This window comes from Heliconius melpomene, chromosome 11, assembly GCF_056956725.1.
Source record: "Heliconius melpomene rosina isolate 202511_hmr_F chromosome 11, ASM5695672v1, whole genome shotgun sequence".
Lineage (NCBI taxonomy): Eukaryota > Metazoa > Arthropoda > Insecta > Lepidoptera > Nymphalidae > Heliconius > Heliconius melpomene.
In genome coordinates, this window is record NC_140399.1 from 11,224,757 (window position 1) to 11,246,955 (window position 22,199).

At 32.1% G+C, this 22,199-nt stretch overlaps 2 protein-coding genes and 2 long non-coding RNA genes across 8 annotated transcripts in view; 2 read left to right on the top strand and 2 right to left on the bottom strand.

Annotated features, from left to right (window-relative positions):
• The window catches only part of shakB (Innexin family member shaking B), a 111,039-nt gene that overhangs the window by 74,897 nt on the left and 13,943 nt on the right, over positions 1-22,199 (bottom strand). Inside the window, exon 2 of one of the 5 annotated variants that reach the window (XM_085192401.1) lies at positions 3,672-3,813. The exons of 3 other annotated variants lie outside the window; for them this stretch is intronic. In XM_085192401.1, coding sequence (XP_085048527.1) covers positions 3,672-3,736 — 65 coding nt within the window. In that variant the 5' untranslated portion in view covers positions 3,737-3,813. Of the gene's footprint in view, positions 1-3,671; positions 3,814-8,579; positions 8,718-22,199 lie in introns of those variants that run through there. One more of the 5 variants, XM_085192400.1, reaches the window with a different exon arrangement.
• LOC146534901 (uncharacterized) lies at positions 1,251-2,007 on the top strand. The gene is made up of 2 exons (XR_014878458.1): positions 1,251-1,555; positions 1,821-2,007. It is a non-coding gene; the product is annotated as an uncharacterized LOC146534901 (long non-coding RNA).
• On the bottom strand, positions 1,945-3,250 carry LOC146534902 (uncharacterized). The gene is made up of 2 exons (XR_014878459.1): positions 2,427-3,250; positions 1,945-2,274 (listed from the first exon to the last, which is right to left on the bottom strand). It is a non-coding gene; the product is annotated as an uncharacterized LOC146534902 (long non-coding RNA).
• Positions 13,052-16,772, top strand: LOC146534903 (uncharacterized). Its single transcript, XM_085193251.1, has 6 exons — positions 13,052-13,114; positions 14,382-14,536; positions 15,171-15,261; positions 15,702-15,848; positions 16,285-16,404; positions 16,542-16,772. Exons 1-6 carry the CDS (start codon positions 13,052-13,054, stop codon positions 16,770-16,772), a joined length of 807 nt encoding a protein of 268 aa, XP_085049377.1.

Sequence of the window (22,199 nt, forward strand, 5' to 3'; positions counted from 1 at the left end):
TGTGAACGGCGGGATGTGACAACAATTAAATGCGTTTTTCTCTAAAACTATTCGCAATTTCGAAATAGTGTAAGAAGCAAATTTTATCTTCGTTTAACGTAGAAAATTAATAAAGTATTTTAAAGGATAAGGATTAATACCATTATGGAAAAATATCCCTCACAATAAAAAATATATTGAAATTACAATTTTTAGACAGAAATATGATCACTACACGTTATTCTTAAAAGATACGAAAAATCTAAAAAGATATTAGGAATTCTAGATAGTTTTTGAATTTAGATATTGAATGTCAGATTGTATTGTTCGAGCAATCTCGAGAAACATTAAGTTCCGCCAGAAAGCTTTGTGTTTGTTGTTCCTTAACTTTTCATCTCTTTTATTCTCTGCTTTTTCACGCTTCATCTTTATCAGTATTTTTGTCTGGTGCTTTTGCAGCTTATACTCTTTCTTTTTATCTCTCGCTTACTTTCATCCTCACCTGGAGCATTATAATCCTGTCATATTTTCTTCTTTCTTTAATAAACAATAAATATTGAGTATCAGTAGTATTCTCAGTCAGTGAGGACAAGTCCTTTTATATATATAGATATTTATATATATAAATATAAGACTAAAGAAATATAAGACGCACGCACGGCCGTAACTGCTGATAGTAGAAACGTGAAATTTGGACAGATGTTTACTTTCGTAATCTGAACATCCACTAAGGGATTTTGAAAAATTTTAACCGTAAAGGGATGAAATAGGGGTTTAAAGTTTGTATTCATTTTTTTTAAAATACGTACCGATTTTTAGGCGCGCAGCTACGCTTGCTTATTAAGGAGTGAATTCTAATAAACCGTGAAACACGTATTCAATTAAATATTCTGAATTAAGAGTCTGAATTTCAAATTTTATAAAAATCGGTGTCGATTTAAAAAAAAATCCATACACACTTTCAACCCCCATTTCACCCCTTTAGGGTTAAAGTTTTTTTAAAATCACTTACGCCCGAAATTAATAATGTATCTCCGATCTCCAGTTAACGTCAATCTTGGAATGTTCGACATATCTATCCAATCTCTAACCTGCATGCCAATAACCATTCCGGATAATGTCAACTTATCATCAAAAGTGGATTGCAGGGCCCTCCCTGCGGTAACGATAGTTTCGTTTTACGTATCTTTTTTTAATTAACAAAATCCTAATATATATGCTAAATTAAATTTAAAATTAATTATTATTACTTATAAAAGTCCTATAAAACTATTTTTAATAAAATAATAAATCTTTAAGTCCCAAAATATTAAAAAAGAATAAAAATTAATAATATTAAAACACTTTTTAAAACTTAATGCAATATGCTTAGGTGCGTACAATGGAACTTGAACATGTCATTTTGACAGCATATGTTTTTATAATATAATAATTAATTGTTAGTTTTAAGATACTTTATTCCTAACCCATTTTCATGTATAAATTATTAAACATAACTTGAAACGCCATAAAATTACAACTAAACTGAACTAAAGATAATTATTTTAATATAATTAATGGAGTCCGGCATAGTAAGGTAAGTATCGTATGTATTCATAATTTTGTTTATTAAGTTTAAATATACATGCGAAAAATTATATAAAGGCGTTAGCCTCTATAGAATTTTTGAATTCATTATAATATTAATATCGTTTTGCTTGGCTATTTCAATTTCATATTGTTTATTGCTACATTGGATAACAAAGAATAAAATTTGAGATTAAGTGCAAGATTATTATTTTAACTTATATTGAGGAATGCTTTATTGAACAATGAACTAATAAATACTTTATTTTTTTCAGTAAAAACAAAACAGTGATTGCAAGAAATTCACTAAATATTTTGTAGCTTATAAGAAATGTATGGAGAATAAAGCTGATAAAATTACTAAACATGGAGCAAGCTAGAATTAAGAAATAAAAAATATTTATATAAAGAGACAAATAAAAAAATAGGTTACATTTTTTTAATAATAAAAAAATTACAATACACATTGTTTTCCTTATTCACCCCCAAAAACAAGTAAAACTATGATTAACTAACAATCTTCTCACTTAAGTAATTAATAAATATAAAATATTTGAATAATTATTCATCTTATAAAACAATTATTTACGTCCTTTCTGTGATATCTTATATTGCAGCGCTGTCCTCATTATCTATCATGTCATGAAGGTATTTCCATTCCTGGTACTTCCTCCAAATTAAGATCTCTGCAAATGGAGTGCCATAATATGAAATTATCTTGCAAATGTTCTAAAAATATAAAATTTCTATATTAGGTATATAATTCATGAATGAAGTTTAATACTATTTACACATCATACTAATAAATTATAATAAGATTTTTTTTATATGGTCCGTCCCCTTTTTTCCATACCATAGGTAATATTAGATTAACATAATACCTTTCTATTATGTTCCTGGTTTAATATATGCTTGCTTGCAGCTTTGCTTCAGTACTTGGATTAAGAACTTGTGTTAATAAATATGGTCTATTTGGTACTTTACTTCCGTTGATTACCATAATGTCTTGCATCACATTTTGCTGCCTATAATAAAATATAAAATATTATTTTATAAATATATGAGATAGTAATTTGGAAAATCAGCAACTGAAATTAATAAGCCCAGAGCTCAAATTAAGAAATGATATGGTAATTTGTAACTGAGTTAAACTGAGACTTATCCAAAAAAACGTTTCCATAATTTGCCTGCTTTTGTAAAGAAAACTTTATATAACTTAATAATACTCACATGGCGATTAAACACATAAGTGTTCGAGTGCAATCAATTGCAGCAATAACTCCATAGAAGTTTTTAGCACTCTCTTGATATATTTTTATATGCTCACTGCATATATTTGTAATTGCTGACACTGACTACATAACACTATCATTACTATCACTCGAAGAAATGTCACTCCACATATTTATTTACTTTAAAAATCAAATATAATATAAATGCAATTTTGCAATCCGGGGATATGATAAAGTAAACCCCAAAATATGTCGGATCGCAATTAGCTGTCATTTTTGCTATCCAACGTAATGTCAAAATGGACAGATCGTTTATTGGCACGCACAAGCTGTAATTTTCATACAAAGTTCCCTCTTAATCTCCAGTTAGTCCTCCCAACGATAGATTGAAGTTAAAGATTGAAAATGAAGTACTTCGATAGGTTATTGGCAAGCTAAACTCAAAAAATAGATTGATATTTTTATCTATGGTAGCAATTTATGGATTAGGGTCGATTATTAACATTGGGCGTTAGAGGATATCCAGATTACGAAAGTAAACATCTGTCCAAATTTTAAATTTCTACGCACAGCGGTTACGGCTGTGCGTGCGTCTTACCTCAGTCAGTGAGGACAAGTTCTTTTATATATATATATATATATATATATATATATATATATATATATATATATATATATAACAGATACATAACAGACCTAATAAAAGCGTGTTAAGTTTGATACATAGTTCATATAGATAATATTTCAATATTATATTTACATATAAAAAGATAATAAAAGAGAAGTGTTAGTAATAGCTGAGAAGCGGAATCATGCGAGCGATAAAAAAGCCATTTAATAGATTTTGGCCAAAACAAGCATAAAGTGAAACGTCATGCCGGAATCCAAAATCACCTGCGACTATTTATTCTGTGAGCTCTGACTCCTGCCTCAGAGCGTCCACCAGACGTCTTTCCCATCGGGCGGTTGGCGTGAATCTGACAGCTTAGCGCCTAACTACGAGACCGTAGCGCCATCTATTGATCGCCTATGACAACTGGAATAACGATCGATCGATTATTTTGAATTTTGGAATTTGATTTTTTTGGACTCTTAATCGACATTTATGTCGTATATTAATAGTTTAATGTTTTTTTCATACAATGTATGTACTTACATTTTAACTATTTATGAATAGCGCGCGGTTAAAATAATTCGTATTTGGCTTTCATATTTATTGTTAAAAGGGTCACTAAGAATTATACTGTAGTGTTACATATTATATATATTCTAAAGATCCCTTCAGGAATGTAGATTTCATACAAAACAAAAGTAAAACCCATCAGTAGCCCCAGGGATCTTATCGCTTAAATAAACAAACAAACTCTTTTTTATTAATATAGATAAAGAGGACAATATTTTATTTTAAGCCAGTTCTCGCCCGCCAATTTGAAATAGCACAGCCGCGTGGAATTTAAGACGAAAAATTGAAAGTTACATTTTTCCGTTTCCGTAGAAATCTCGAGAAATCTCTTCTATATAGTGGATTTTAACTTTCTTAGTCCAATAGTTTCCATTTTGTGTTGTCACTCACTCACTCAATTTTTTTAACTGAACTTTTGGTTAACTGAATAATACTTATTCATGGTGTATGTATCTACTATTTCCATCCAATTCACGATTCCTATATGTCGTGTCTCATCTGTAGAAACCTCCACAGGGTTGTTATAGTTATTATTATTACGCATGTAATAACAAAATATTGTTATTCATGATGCTGTTTTATTTTTTCTAAACGTATATGCACATTTTGTATTGGCACATATACTTGTATGTAATGTATATATATCGACTTTATAAATATTTATTATTATTATAATTAATAAATTTTCGTTTTAAATTTCTTTTTTTAGCAGGTTCGCTTTTTCCCCGCACAGTAGAGTAGGAACCTAGAGTGAGAGAAGAAAAGAAGAGAAGAGAAATGAAAGTTATCTAAATAGAATGGATTACATTTAGACATCTTTTATTTCTTCGCTCTGATAAGGTAAACTGTGCAGTGTTGAAGGGGAAAATTATTAATTTCGTTATAAAGAATCGAACCCACAATCGTTGCGTTCACAGCCAAACCAAATTACGTCAATAAGTAAATTAAATATGTCATTTAATTCAGACATACATATATTTGACATCAATAATAGAAAATCTTGTGTAACAAATAAGGGTAATGCTTTCGAACTTGTCCTACTGGATGCGCATCGATATAAACCAATTACCTCACCTAGTCATATCCCGTGACTCTCCTGGATGTTTAAAATATAAACTAAAAAAAAATATTTGTTTTATATTCTTCTTCTAATATAATGTAACTAAATTTGTATATTTGTCTTTTTTTGTCTGCTACTAAATTGTGTAAAAATAAATAAATAGATTAGCATCTACTTAGTTATTATTAGAAATTATCTATTTTATTAATCTCTTGATGTAATTCTAAAGTATGTACAGAAGAAACCAAGATTATGTTTCATTAATAGCAAGACAGCTATTGCATAAAAGAAATAATTTTAATAGAAGAAAACAAAAAAATAAGTACAGTTTCTAATTTAAACGTTCAAGCGCAATTGCGGTACTTTATATGGCAGGTGTTATTAAAATTGTGGTTTTTAAATCCCAGTGGGGAAAGTTGCTCTGGTTACGTATATTACGAAAAAGGAATGTTCGTCAGATATAGCGCCGTAAGTTTTATGAATAAACTAGCGGCCCGCTCGCGGTTTCATCCGCGTGAACTATGTTATTATTAAATTCTGTCTCCATGATTACGTCCTAGTGACGTCTATGCAAAATTTGAGACTCCTAGCATTTAGTAACGAATGACAAAGACAAATGTCATTAGTAACGAAGTTTCATACAAACTTTCAACCCCCAAAACAACCCCTTAGAAGTCGAATATTACAAATTCGTCTTAGCGAACACCTACGTCCTATAAGTAACTCCTATGCAAAATTTCAGATTCCTAGCACTTGTAGTTTCTGAGATTTCGTGATAAGTAAGTGACCTTTCGATTTTATATATATAGATGAGCTATACGGTCCACCGTAACCGTAGGAATTACGGGAGATCCTCTTAAGCCCTTAGGCTATTTATCTCTTTATTGGTATTTCATTGAAATATTTAATTTCATTTTGACTTAATATTTATTTAATTTTAATTGACTCGAGATCCTGCAGTCAAACTCACAAAGAGTTTTGCAGGACACAGTTTAACTTTTTATGTATTGTTAAATGGTACTAAAAAACAAATATAACATTACAAAGATATATTTGTAGTTTATTTTCATACAAAATGAGTGCATCAGTCCGCAAACTTAAGTTTATCAACATTTATAAATTGTACTTCCCTTTGACATCCTGAAATTGGTACGCAACCCTCAGATTGCGAGTTCGATTCGCATTAAACCGGTTTTTTTAAACATTTTTAAATTCTAGTTCTAGTAATTCTGATATTCTTGTAAACTAAATCTATATAATATATATATATATATATATATATATATATATATATATATATATATATATATATATATATATATATAGATTAACAGTTGCCATTAATTCCGTGCCGTCAATAGATATATTTATTTATTTCTAAGATAAATTAATTTGGATTCTATTACTAATTTATTAAAGTGTTGCGTAGACTACCGCCACTGAACATAAAATATTTAAAATCAGCAAAAAGTGGTGCACGGAGTGACTAAGTATTTTCAATCAGCTTTAAATCCTGTAAAGGATGCGAAGAAAAAACTAACAAACATAAAGACACATTTGAATTTTTTTATATAGAGACGAAGCTCTAGAAATGACATTTCTACAATAAGCTTAACCACGCGGTGAATATTAACAGATAACAATAGGAGCAAATGTAACAGATATTTAAAAACAATTGAGCATTCTTTATAAGATTTGAGATCATCGTATTTTTTAAAATAAAAGGTATAATAAGGTTATTTAAATTTATATTTTTGTTTCTTCGCTCTGGTGGCAAAGCTTCCAGAACTCTGCGAAAAGTGGAGAACGGAGTGTCCTAACACTTAGGTTCCATTTGTGTATCACCCTGGTCCCACCGTCGGAAGAATATTTTATATAATTTTAAATGTAATTTTTATATTAACTACTATTTAAAAGTTTAATATTATTTCTCTTTGATAATAAAAGTATATGAAAATATTATGTTAAAGATGGATTAGGTAATATTAGTCATAGGATCAGCAAAGGAATCAGAAATACTATATAGAATCTCAGATCTCATCCAATTAAAGATCCGATTAGGTTTTCTGACCTTAGACACGAGACCAATATTGAAGTATTATCTGTTTCCCAACGTCGATATTCTCTTACTTTGTGATTTTAATAAATATTTTAAGAATGAAATATTATAAGTAATTCAGTTTCGTAAATAACTATTTAATCCATTTTCAAATACAAAATATTGATTTGTTTTTATTGGTTTGGCCTAAAAATACTACTTTAGAAGCCACCGGCTTGGATTAGCATTTAAAAGAACGAATTATTTTATTTTCCTCTATCTGGAAACGAGACAAATCTCTGCGTTAAGTTCCTCCATTCAATATGCAATGTCTTAAAAATTAGTCAGAAACGGAAGAACGAAGAGTCTAAACACTAAGTTCCTCTGCTTTATCTGAGATATGGCAACTAAAAACTATCGAAGCAAACACTAACTGGACCCAAGACAATAAGGCCACTGTGAACCAGCGTCGTATATCCAGCAACTCGCAACTGACAGCAGCAACAAATGGTTTTAGAGTTTGGCACGCGCACAAATGTGTAGTATACAATATAAAATCGGCCATTTAATTAGGTTAATCACCAATTTTTTTTATATTTTAAAATTAAGTTATAAATTAAAATATGATTCAGAAGCCAATCTTGGTGCATGACTGTAAACACGACAGGCTGTGGGTTCGATTTCCATTCGAGGAAATGTTAAATTCTATATTTCTATTTTCTTCTTTATGGTGTGAAGTTCCACCTTTCAACACGCTATAGTTCCACGATGCAGAGACTCCAAAAAGTAGAGAGCGGAGTATCCTTACACTAGGCTTCCTCTGTCTACACTGCTACCTGTGGCATACAGCGTGAAGCTAAGAAAAATATTATGATTCATTATTAGCTTCATGTTTTTTATCACTTGTATAGAAATAGTTGTAGAAACCAGTGTAAAGGCTTAGCGGTTCCCGCTTTCTGTCTTTCAACCCCGCGATTTGGATCGAATATATGACGAAACTATAGCCTCTAGTATATTCATAATGTGAATTATATATATAGTTATCAAAACACTCAACACGCAATCTCTCGAAAATAAGGAGGAAAATGGAGAAACGAGTATTTTAAGTTTCGTTTCCTTACCTTATCCTCTTATTCGGAAAAGGCGTAAAGCCGTTTTTTTATATAAATCGTACACAAAAATATCATAACCTCTTCACAAAGCAAACTCTACATTAGCATCGTGGGTAAAACCCCAAAACAAATAATCACACAAACACATTATCCCAAGTTACGTCTCCATGGGAATACGTTGAAGTGACCCGATAACAGAAGTAACAAGAAGTACCAGTGTCCATATAAATATGTTTATATTTGCCCAAAGTTGGTATAACTAAGAATTCAACTTCCATTCGGGGGAATAAATCATTTTCATTGTATAGCTCTAGCTTCAGGACGTAGTACTCTCAAAAATAAACCGAAAAATTCTACATTAGCATCGCGGGAAAAACTCCAAAACAAAACAATCACACAAAAACATTACCCTAAGCTATGTCTCCATGCAAATCCGTTGATGTGACTCGACAATAGAAGAAACAAGAAGAAAATAACCAATGTCCATACAAACATGATGATATTTACTCAAAATGGATACATTACTGTAAATACAGAGACGTACACTAAACGCAAACATCATTTTAACACTGTCGATGAGAGACTGAAGGGATTTAGGACAAATATTGATTGATTGTAATGTGACGTCGAATGATGTCACTCGTGTAGTACTACAGACTACAGGTAATCTACGAGTATTTGTTTATCCTTTTTGTTTTAAATCTAGGAAACTTATTAGAGAATTAGAGATTTATGGGTGTTGGTTTGAGGGTGGATGATAGTAGCGAGAATCAAAATATCACTTTTAATTATTTTTCTCCAGAAACAAACTATTTTAATGCTAATAAAATTATAAACGAGAAAGTTTTATTTTCGGTCTTTAAGATAGCTTTTTTCATTAAATCCAAATTTCGTTAAAAAAATCATTAGCATCATAGCATATAAGATATCGAGACATTGTTCTGTTTAGTGGCGGAATACGCTGAGTTTTATCTACCAGACCAATGAAGTAAAAATAAGTTAAATATAATCATTACCCTGAGTGGGGGTCGAGCCCACATCCACCACAATTACATTCAAACGCTATTACTCTGCTATTCAAATGCCACTGCGCCAGGACTGTAATTTAAATGATATTAACAAATGAATTTATACATTAAATAACGACACATTAAAGCCTATCATTATTTATCATAACATATAAATATGCATAGTAAAATCATTTACATAATAACTCGGTGGAAACAATTATATATCATTAAACTTATAATGATAAAAAACTCATAATGATTCAACCAATTAAGACTTACTTTTTGAATCAGAGACAAAGTGGATAACGGTGTATTATTGATTTTTCTTAATTAATTTACGAGGGTAGTTGGTCCTTGACACCGTGAACCGGTCACGCGTGAGGCTTTTCACGAACGAATTTTTTACGCTCGAAATAGTTTCCGTTTAAGGTATTATCACTTGGTTGTGCCTATTTTTAGTTACAGTTTAAGTTTCTTTTTGCAGCTTCAGTAGCTTTTTTTCCTACAGCAGGGTAGGTAGAGGGAATCTAGTGCTAAGATTCTTCATTCTCCAGTTTCTGCTCAATTTTCGAGACATTGTATATGCCTTACCAGAGCGAAGAAACGAAGATAATTCATACCCTCGAGTGGGGATTGGACCCGCAACTATTCCCTTAATAATTAGATGCAATCCCACGGTGCCCCCATTACATATAGCGAAAGTATTAATGAAAAGACTATTTGTACATGTTATTACCGGTTGTACCTGAGAAAACGCGCGTAAAAATATAGAATTATTTATTGAATAGTTGATTTTCAATTCCCATTTCGCAAACCCTCGTAACATAATATATAAATACTATAAACCACAGAGAAGTGTCAAAAGTTTCTTAAAGTCATAAAAACTAAGCCACGCGAGTACATACTCGTATGTACGTGATAAGTATGATCGTAAAACATTCACATATCGTATAATACCTCTACATATTTTATGTTCACCATAAATAAGATTGGAGAAACTGAAAACCTTGGTGTAATATTCATTATTTCATCTTATATTTTTTTGCCTGGAAAATTTTACCAAGTAACCCTAAATTTTCCAGATGGTTCCGCCACTCAACACATTGCTTACAGAATTCACCAGAAAAGTGGGCAACAGAAACAGACCTATGGAAATAGAGTATCTTAATAGGTTCCAGGTTCCCTCAACCTTACTATGTGCGGAATATATAAACTTTAAGGGCGAAAAGTATTTTATATTTAGTAATAATCATGTGGCGTTGTGTTCCGCTATTCAACATACCTTTTTATCTACATAAGGGTTGGTTTTTCAACTCTGCAGACTAATTGACTTACGTAAAAAAAAGTTATGCTATGAAAATTGTTTTGTATGAAATATAAACGGAAATCGATGTCATTTATTAAATCTTATTTAAGCTGATAGTCTTCCATAGTAATATTTCATTTCCATTATATCAAGCTTCACACAGTGCTGGTACTAAAGCGAGGTATCATAATGTTACTTTCGGTGACGTGGAGTCAGCTGCTGTCTGATTTAATACGGACGATCTAAGTACTTGATACATTCAGTTTTTGTGACAGACCTCAAAGGGATTCTTAATTATATTTAACGCTATACGCACAGGCGAACGTTAGACAGCGGGAACCTTGGAACCTAATATTAATAGTTCCCATTTAGTTATTTAAGGTTATTTCCAAAAAACGAGACAGAAATGGATGAATGATGGAGTTCAACGTCACGTTCTAAATTATTAATTTTCTAGAGTCAGGATGAAACCCATAACCATCGTGATCCACTGTTCCACATTGACTTGAAATATTATCAATATTTGAATATATAAAAATTTAATATTGAAATATATTTATTTTAAGGCAAGGAAACATAAATAGTAAAACACTCTAACGCTTGAAGCCTCCTTCCAGACACTGTGATAAATTGACCTTAATACTGTTTTAGGATTGTAAGTCTGAACTAAATCCTAAACGTTTGGAGAATTTTTATTTAAAAGTTGAAAATATTTTAGTTAGTACTCATAAAACACAGTGAAGTGGGACTTGGGAGCCATCTTTATGTACAGATGTAGAAGGTGGAATACATGTACGTAAAAGGAAGACCAGAGACCAGAGACCAGAGACCAGAGGGAAATAAGACACTCAGGTCCAAATTCTCCGCCAAATTGTTCGGCAAAATGCGGCAAATTTTATATACACCTATCTAATATCGATAATGTACTTCAGCGTAGAGTTCGGCTATACAACACGCAATGTATCCAGATAGAGCAGAGAGTGTTGACACTAGTTTGTCTGTCTATATTGCGATACGGAAGTTGTAAAGCTGATTTATTTATAAATTTCTTCTAGATTTCCTATATTTAATGTAACCTAACCTTAACAAAACTTTCAGGCTTAGTAAGTCCCATCACACATTCAATTGAAAGTGATGTTTAACTCAATGACTTTCTCAAAATGAAATTTGAAATTATATGGAATTTCAATATAAAGCATTTTTTATATTTTGTGTAACGGAAAGTAAACGAATTCTGTGTGACGGAAAAGCGGCGGAAATTAAGTCGCATTCGGAGATTCCCGGATAAGTTTCGCGTCGAAAGAGTGATATTCGATACCTAGTGTTCACTTCGAAAACTCATTATTTTTCATAATAGAATAACTTTTTTTTAGAATGATTTTTTTAGACTGACCTTCTTATTAATTGGTACTGATTGGGAAAATTATAAAATTGGCTTGATTTCTACAAAACGGTATTTAACTAATTTTTTTAAAATAGAGTGGGATTTTGCTTAAGAATTTTTTCAACGTAGACACATGGAACCCAGTGTCAAGGCACTCCGTTTCTCACTTTATGTTCAGTTTTAAAGACATTAGGTACGTGTTGAGTAGCGGGACTCAACGGCGTGTTTTGTCTTGTTTGTTGTTGCGGAAATAGCAAAATAATTTAGTTTACATTGAGACGCTGTTAATAAATAATTAGGAAATTAACAAATAATAAGAACTAAAATGCACGCGTAAAATTAAAGAAAACAAAAACAACCGAAAATCTTTCCAGACAATTATTCTAATAATACAGTTGTTTTGACGAAAAATTAACGCAACGCGTCTGGCATAAACAAAGAGGAAATTCCCTTTGGGCTTTTCAACGGAAATATAAACGGTACTATCAAAAATATAACGGCGCAACAAAATGGCGACATAAAAACAATCTTATTTTATTACTTACAATGCAAACCTGAAATTTTGTTTTACGTCGCTTAAATACATACTGATGTATTGCTGCGGTTGTGCTTATCTTAATTTTCTGCGTTAAATAAGAAAAACTGAACCTATTGTGGGACAGTGACTGTAAGCGTAATGGTTTTAGGTTCGTTCTTCATTTAGGGAAATGAGTTATTTACATTTCCCCTCGCGAGTTTCACTCGGATTTGGACAGAAGCTAGCTACGCTAGGTTTCATTGGTAGAATATACGGAAAAATGAAGCTCCAAATATAAGGAAAAAATAATCATTTTAATACTATTTCGATTCCATTATTTTACTAATCAAATAATTAAAACTTTTAATATTCAAATATTTGACACCAAAGAAACATTACGTTATTTACTCTAAACTTAATAGAAATGAACATTTTGACACAGATATTTTGATTTAACATATCTAAACAAGTAAACTAAATTTTATATAGCGAAATTTTAAAAAATCAAGTAAGACTTTCTGAAAGTACATTTTTAAAATTTCCTGGCTCTGGGCCGGTGCCTTCTAGGGAATATTAAATGCGCAAAATTCGTTGGCTATTCCGAGTGTAGCTACGAGTGTACCCGTTAGCGGGAATGAATATAGACAGTTAGCGTACTGCGGTAATGGCGATACGGCTGGCGTTTATGTTTTGCTCAATTTGCTCTGTTTATACCAATTTAGGGGAGGTAAAGTCAATTTGTATGTCATAATGAGATATTTAATATTTTTATTATTAACACCTGTTTCCATGTATGTCTGTGGCACTTTTCTTTTTCTGTACAGACACATCGCTGAGACAAGGTAGGCATTCTTTTTTTATGTGGGCTTGTGTGTGAAAATATTGAAATTTGGATTATAACTTCTTTTTTCTGTTTGAATATTCTTTTTTGTATTATGCGTTGTTTAAACAAAATGGCTGCCGCAAGGAAATGGTAGATTACATTTCATTTCATCTTCTAATCTTCAGTATATTTATATATATTTTCTGAACATTTTCTGTTTCTTTATAATATGTAAGTTTTCCTGTTAAATATCTTATTGAGCAAAAATAAATAAATACCATTACCATGCCATAGATATTACCATTTCCATTTCAAAAATACCTATTTCGTGTACAAGTACACATATATATTGAATGAAAAGGCTACACGTGACTGTAACCTATCGATTGCAGCATCCCGTCCGAGTGGCCGGCACTCGGCGTGACAGTCTCATTGACACTTCGAGACGTGCCCCTTTAGAATTCACTGTGCCAATCGTTACTTTGCAGTATTGTAATGTTTTTGAGCTTCATATAACAGGGATGGCAAAGAGAAGCTAGTCTCACTCGCTCACTCACACACTCACTCACTCACTCACTCACTCACTAGTGTCAGACATTTGTGTGCTTGTGTGTGTTGAGTGTACGAGTTATGGTGTGCCTTGCCAGAATGGGGAAATGAAATATGTAATATTTTATTTCCTCGATCTGAACGAGGCAGAGTGCGGCGGAACTCATTCCGACATTCAACTCTAAAAAATTCAACTTAAACGCATTAGTGAACTAATGTATGTTCTTTGTTGCGTTTATATTCAATCTTAAAAGTTCTGGTTGAAACAGTATCATGAAAATAAAAAATAATAATAAAAATAAATAATCTTTAACTTCTATTATAATAATCTAAACAATAATTTTTATTTTCTTTAGACAGAGGGAACCTGGGAACCAGTGTTAAGATTCTCCGTTTCCCGTTAAAACACTTTAGATTTCCCACTTTCTGCTGAATTCTTAAGACATTGCGTAAAGAATGGCAGAACTCATCGCCACGCTCTGCTTCGTTACCACCGTTACCGAGGAGGGGAAAATATTAAATATTTCCTCCAGTAGGAATCGAACTCACATACTTGTGCCCCTGCGCCTGCGCCAGGACAGCCTTTTTTTATTTTTTTGAGGTTTTCTTTTTTATTTAATAGAACGTGTTTCAAGAAAACCGTCGCTTGGCCAAATCGATTGTGGAAGCTCTACAGGACTCTAGCTTCAATGACGAGCTGCTATTTGACCTCAAAAAAGAAAATCAAGTATATCTTAACCGCACCATGTCCTTGCTCATTAAGTATATTGTGAAACGGTAATTTCAATGTACAATTTTTAAAAGCTGTAGCTAATGTTATAGAAAAATTGATAGGTGTGGATTCGAATCCCATTGGAGGTTGTATGTACGTAATAATATTCAAAGAAGCTAGTGTTAAAACCCGTTTTCCGCTAGAACGTCTCGTCGTCGATCGTCTAGGATGTCTCGAACATTGCATGTTGAGTGGTGGAACTCAACACCGCATCTAAGTCTTACCAGTGCGTAGAAATAGAAATAATTTTATGATTTAATAACTATTTATTTTTCAATTTCCGATTGTAAGCACGACTGGTTATGGGTTCGATTCCCACTCCAGGTTATGTATGTAATATTTTCATTACATCACTCAGGTAACGAGACAAAGCGCATATTTGAATATCGCCAATCGATACGTAATATCTATTTCCATAATATGGTGGAAAATGAGGAGCAGAACTGTCTTAATAATAACGGAATGTCTTAGCACTAGGTTCCCAGGTTCCCTCTGCCTGCCCAGCTATGGGCGGGATACAGATTAAATAAAAAAAAAATAATATAGGATTTATTTATTGAATTTAAAACTTAAAACTAAGCAACCTTCGCCCTAGAGCGGTTAGGTTCCGTTTCATAATAACGCACAGATCGGCACCAGGGAAGTGGATAATTACCGGTCGCGGCGCACGGACGCCATCAGCCGGCGCGTCTACTCCGCGCTGCTCATGAAGCTCATTGACATTGCTAAGGTCAGATTTTGTTTGTCAGTTAAGATAAGTGGATTTTGAAAGTAAGTGTTGAGGTAGAAGGATTGTAGGACTGATTGTACTGACATTTTTTTTTCGATTGTTTTTAAATTTATTTTTAACAAATTAAATATTTTTTGATAATAAATTAAATATTCATGAAAACTAATGATTTTATATTGTTCTTCATATGTTTAGATGTAATATTTCTAAAACAGTTAAAGAAATGACTGTGTATTCAATTATAGTAAGAGTAAATGATCAAATATCGAGACATATAGGTAGATAAAGGTATTTGACGACGTTACTTTTTTGACAAAAACATCAAGATAATTTAAATTTTCTAAGAGGATGGATGTACTTATAATTTCCTCGTATAATTACTATATAGTAAAAACCTAATGGAGAATGCATTAAAATATAATATAAATCAATATTCCCAGGATCTACCCAGGAATTCGAGCGCCTCGAGTCGCATCGACACCGCGCACCGCTACTACATGTCCGTAGAAAGTAAGGATGTTCACGACCAGATGGCGGATATCCAGGTGTTCCACGCTTGTGCTAGGCTGTATGATATTATGTTTACGGTAAGTGTTTTTAATTTTAGAGTTACTAGAGATTATTCTTAAAAAATAAAAACTTATATAAAAAAAATATATTTTGTAGGAATTATATAGTGTTCTTATATAGGAAGTAATCGGGGTGAGATTTGTACTACTTTTGAGTGTAAGCTAGATGGGTTTGTCGATAGGCGTCTCGAGAAAATTAATTATTTTCATTTCTTCACTCTTGTACACATGGCGTTTAGTTCACTCTCTACATAGTTGTCAAATAAATAACACAGGTTCCATAATTGGAACCCATTTTTCTTTCTAAATCAAATTATTTACATGGAGTATATCAGTCTTTTAAACCTTTATTTTAAAGTAAGTTACCAATTATGAATATATCTAAATATTTTTACCTTTTCTTTTATGATAAAAGATTTGAATTTAAGGCCTTCAAATTTTCAAACATTTTTAGGCCCCAAGAATGATAGCAGAACTAGGTAACTTGGACGATCTCACACCGAAAATATTTGTGAAGAAACTCAAGGAATTAGAAGTTAAACCAATTCACATTGGAGTAACTTTACTTATTCAAGTAATATATTTAGATTTTTTATCTTTATTATATAGAATTTTTTTGTTCAGGAACTTATTTTTATTAATTTGTAATTTTTTATAATTTTATGATTGATGCGACAGACATTTTCTAATAACTCATATTATACATTTCAGTATCACCTCCGTAACACAATCAGCTTTGCAATACAAACTAAAATGTTAGACGTACTCAGTACGAAACCAGAAAACGTCGGATCGCACGTCATAGAGACGTTGAAACAGTTGGCTTCGAAGCTTTTACCTATCGCCGAGCTTTTGGACATTCACTTAGCACACTCTAGCCCAGCATTTAAGGACACATGTCCTTCCACTTGGCTTGGTATTGTTAATAATAAACAACCTTGAATTATATCATTTTATCATTTAAGAAATTATATCATAGAATCGTGACAACTGACAGTGGTTTAGTGTTAAAGGTGATGTTAGTGGTGTCAATCCCCACCTAGGAGATTGTATTAGTTGAGGTCCATCACTCAACATGCTAAAAACTAAAGCTGTTGTAGTAGAAATCTGTAAAGATATTTAGATGAATTTAGCCTACTATTTTTAAAATCGAATTAAATTAGCTTTACGCTGTATCCCAGCCACATACACCAGGATAGGCAGATGGAATCTAGTGTTAAGACATTCTTTTCCCTATTATTTTATTTATCCGAATGCACTACAATTAGTCCGGTTAATCGAGCTTCAACTGTATTAGCTTCCAAAATTTAACAATTCTTTAGAATTTGTACATTTATAATTTTTTTCATGCCATATACTTAAACAATGTAATGTTTATTCCATATTGTGTACTAACACAATGCATAAGGATTTTCTCGGTTGTTCCATTACGCAAGTAGAGCAGTGGACCGAAAATTGCACTTTGTCTTAAGCGGACCTTGCATTGTTTATATCTTTTACTTTTAAAAGGATTATGTGGCCTATAAACAAAAACACCCCTATTTTACCAAATTTACGTATTATATAATTGTGGTAAAATAGTAAGGAGAGAAGTTCGAAAAATGAAGATACACCTGATTCGCAAGTTTCTGCAACTGGTCTTCAGCTAATTTAAATCGTTTTAAAAGAAAAAAAATATAGCTACACGAGTAAAAAAAATATTTAAATTGTCTTAGAAAACAAAATTATTTAGATATGTAGAAACTTCACCAATGAGAGATCAACGTTACTCTATTTTATACAAACTTTTCCCTTAATGATATGTCAAATGATAAAAAAAATGGACACTCTATTCACCTTATTCACTCTATTCACATTTAGTGGCCAAATTTTACGCGCTTTGATTTATATAACCATAGCACGAAAATCAGTCCAAAAGTGGTAATTAAATCTACAATAATAAATATATTTTAAGTACTAGACGAATAATCCTAATGCATAATGTGGTCAGAAATCCTCATTTAAATTTTAAAATACTTCAGCTTAAAATTTATATGTCTGCCCGGTTTAAGAGTTTTGCGAGAAGCCTTTAATAATATACGAGTGTTTCAGTGTGGAGGTAGGATATGTAATATGCAAATTCGATACTTTACATGTTTGGCCAGCGCCCAGCTTTGCGCTACAAACTTGAAGAAGCCTTTGAGGTTCCACTCTTACAATTACCTACTATTGAGCTGTCAGCTTTGATTTGAAAGAGTGGATGTAAAGTGGGTTGATGTATTTTTCTTTTCTATTTACCAATTTAAGCTGCTTTAGTAATTTTTTAAGTGTATAAACATTTTCTTTTATTGTTTATGGTAACATTTCCTTACTTGATATTGGCGTTGAACTCAACCAGTCAACACGCAAGGCGAAAAGTGAGAGAGGTCTCCTCTAGAGAAAAGTTACTTTAGTTTTGTTCTCTATCCCCGGAACGTTGTGTCAAGACATTCATTCCCCAGTTTTCCTTAAAACTTCGAGACATTGTGTGATATCCGACTGTACTCGGTTTGTCGTGTTACCAAGTCGGGTAAATTGATTACGGATGCCAACAAGTAATTATTAATCAAGATATTACAAACATGTCAAAATTTTATTGCTCCTGTCAGTGTTTTCTTAATAAACCGAAGACCAAATAAAACTCTAAAAGTCTATATGTTTTTATCTAGGTATATTAAAAGTAACATTAGAGGAATAAATGAGTTTTTAAAAAGATTTATACCAAAAGGACACTTGAAATGAAAGCCGCGGCCGTATTTCACCACGTGCGTACGCGCATAAGTTTTTATTATTCCACAGATTTATTGCCTATAAACTACAGATTGCTGTTACGCTTCATGTTAATATTTGATAAGCCACGAACTAAACGATCATCTTAGTTGATTGATCATACAAGGATAAAAAGGGAACCTACGGTTATGGAGGGTCCGTTTTCTGCCTAATTTTTAAGATATTACGTGTGCTATTAACTCTATAATCGCCATCATTTTATATTCAACGTTACATATTTTTAATAACATTATATATCTGAGACGAGACGACAGACCTTGGATACGTAGAGAGAAGTGACAATAGAAGTGCAAAAAAAAATATGAAGCAATAATTAGTGGTAAGAGAAGCAGATGGAGACCTCAGTGTAAGAATACACTACCGATAATTTTCAAAGGTCACGTAAAAACTAGAACCTTCGGGGGGGCAGAAATTATAAACAAAAGCTAAATTAAACCAGCTTCACGCTGTATCCCGCACACAGCAGGGTAGGCAGAGGGAACCTAGTTCAAGAATCGCTCTAATAAATCTCATTTCTAGTGGCTCTAGCATATAATAGTAATAATCATAGATGCGCGTACGCAATACCTCGTACGATTTACGACGACTGTTATGTTCTGGATATTTTTAAACATAACTATTTGTTACCACGTAAAAATATACTAATGTAATTTATAAGTTAAATAAATAATATGAAATAGTTATTAAGACTTATTAATCTTCTCTTTGATTGTGATACTTTTAGCTTTACGTTCTGTTTCTTTTCAGCAAGGTTGGCACAGGGAACCTAGTGTTAAGTTTTCACACATTTTCGGGACACTATGCGTAAAGTGGCGCAACTTAACGCCGCGGTTTGTCTTACTGACAGAGCGATGATGATGATCATATGATTTGATTTATTATAATTGTTCCATTTGTCCAGATCTTTAAATTTTTCCTTTATTATGTAAGAGAATCGTTTTAGAAAGTTATCAAGAATAAACGAAGTCCAACTGATTTTTCCATTTCGTTCATTAGTGCGCGGCTCACTGGCTTAGATTTATGTAGCCATAATTTTCTTTTACTTCATGTATCTATATTAAAAAATTGTTATCTTTATAGATTTGTCTATCTACTTACTTATTTGCAGTATAATTAAGGGCAATGTAGCACAGTGGATCGACAACTGACATTATTTTTACCGGTTATGGGTTCGATCTCCAATCGCTTTTTCTTGCCAGAACGGAAAAGAAAATGTATCATACCCCTGGTTTTTCAATCATCAATTTCAAATTCCTCACTTTTTTCATTCACTATGGTAAGATGACTCTCTGATACTAAACACTTAATGTCTTGAACTCAGGTTAGAAGCGGAGAATGAAGTTTTTTAACACTAAGGTCTCTAGATAGAGACATAAGCGAGTGTTTTTTTTATTCTTCATAGTATCAATAATTAATTAAATGTTAATATTAGAATACTATATTCCCAGGTTCCCTATTTAGATATCTAAATAATGATCCTGGAAACATAGCCCTACCTCTCCCCATGCCGAATTCTGGAGGTATTGTGTGTTCTAGGGCGAGGAAATTAAAACATCAAATATTTCAATACCCTGCTGTGTGCGGGATATAGCGTGTAGCTGATTTGTTTTTATATTTACGTCATAAAGAGAAAAGCGTGAATTATATGTTACATCCTCGAACCTATGTTGACATAGAAACAATACAAAGATTTATTTTTAGCTGCTAATCCTTTTATCTACTTCAGCAAAGTAAGAGCTCACAGCCCACGCGGTTGTTTATGTACTGTATTTATTATATAATATGGACAAAGGTCAATTGGTCATCTGCTAAGCCTGAACGGTTGGCAGTAGCCTACAAGCCTAAATATTTTTTATTTCTTCGCTCTGGTACCAAGGCAAAAGCCAGGCGTTGAGTTCCATCATTCAAGACGCAAGGCCTCGAAAAAATCGACTCAAAGTAGGGAACGGAGTGTAAGAACACTAGGTTCTTTCTATCCACCGTGCTATACGCGGGATATAGTATGAAGTTTTAAGAATTGAGATATTGTGTAATCTCCTTTGATAGTGACTCATTTATTCTAGTTCTACTGTCACGCTTTTATTAATAAAAATATAATTGTTGCTAAACGCTAATTTAACATAGAGAGAGTAGGAATAGGAGGAGAGTAAGCTGTTATTATAATACATTTGTTCCCTCTTAATTAAGCTGAAAATAACATGAATAACCAATTGAATGAGTTATTGAAGTCGATTTCGGCATTTTGTCAACAGAATTATGATCGAAGGACAAAAATAATTTTGTCATTCATAAATATTTATTATAATATTATTTATTCATTAATAAATCAACAAGACATTCGATGAAGCCATCATGCCCATTACAGGATGCTGACTGACTTCCCATGAATGAATTATTTTTATTTCTGTGCTTTAGTAAACGAAGTTTAGCGTTGTATTTCTCCACTCCATCCATGTGCAGGATTTTGAATTCAGGAATATGGAGAGCAGAGTGTATTAGCACTAGGGTTCCTCCGACTCTGTCTTCTATATGCCTGGGATAAGGGTAAATAGAAAAAATGATAAAAATAAATTATATATATCATTACTGAAAAAAAATTGGGCCCCTAGTGATATTTATATTTTTTTATTTTTCCTACTTATAATACTCAGCCGTCGCTCCGTAAGAGCATCTTTTTGAAATTTCTCCGCTGTTCCAATTTTTTTGTCCTCCTTTTTATCTTAAAGGTGTTCGAGACAACTATTACAAAGAATGCTTACCACATTCTTTAAAAAGATTTTATTTTTACTGTGTAATGTTGATATACGTTTGTATATTATATTACGAAATAGGGAAAGTAAGTTTACATAATATAAAAATTTAAACTAAAAGGTACTAGTATGTAATTTTCATTGCGTGGCGGAACTAAACGCCGCCCCTTGCCTCATTACCAGAACGAGGAAATGAAAATATTTTATATATCATTCTCCCGAGTTAGCTTATTAACAAAACTACTTAAACGTATAAGTTAAAACTTATTGCAATCGAACTTTTTATTCTTGACCTATGGTTGACTTTCGAATGTAATAAAGCTCAGGAAAGGTCTTAATGATGGAAAGGTCTTGAGTAAATATCGAGGGTGATCCCAAATATTATGTCACTCGACTCGTATAGCACGTTTAATATCCGGCAGCGTAACTTTATAGTAAGTTTTTCTGGTACTACTACTACTATACTATTTCTATACTACTTCTATACTACGTCTTGTATTATTATTGTATAGGTTGAATTATGACTGTATATACTCATCTGTTTCTACTTCAATTTCTTACTTATTATTGAACTGTAGGTGTACGGGATATCCTATAAGGTTTTAAGTAATTTACTATAGGTTTAGATTACGTGACGAATGAAATTCAATTGCAATTTTGTATGAAACGAACTACAAATATAATTATTTTTTCTACGAAATACCTAAGTTTCAATTTGCAGATTTTTGCATTTATTTTCATAAGCTCACTTGTCAGAACTTTCACCAAAATTCATAACTGTAATTAGAACCGAGAACTACACTATAAATTT

Excerpts from the sequence above, each read along its gene's own strand:
- LOC146534903 (XM_085193251.1), top strand. The coding sequence starts at position 13,052 with ATGGCGATACGGCTGGCGTTTATGTTTTGCTCAATTTGCTCTGTTTAT. Across the intron at positions 14,537-15,170 it reads ATTAAGTATATTGTGAAACG|GGAAGTGGATAATTACCGGT; the intron begins GTAATTTCAATG and ends GATCGGCACCAG. Across the intron at positions 15,849-16,284 it reads TGTATGATATTATGTTTACG|GCCCCAAGAATGATAGCAGA; the intron begins GTAAGTGTTTTT and ends AAACATTTTTAG.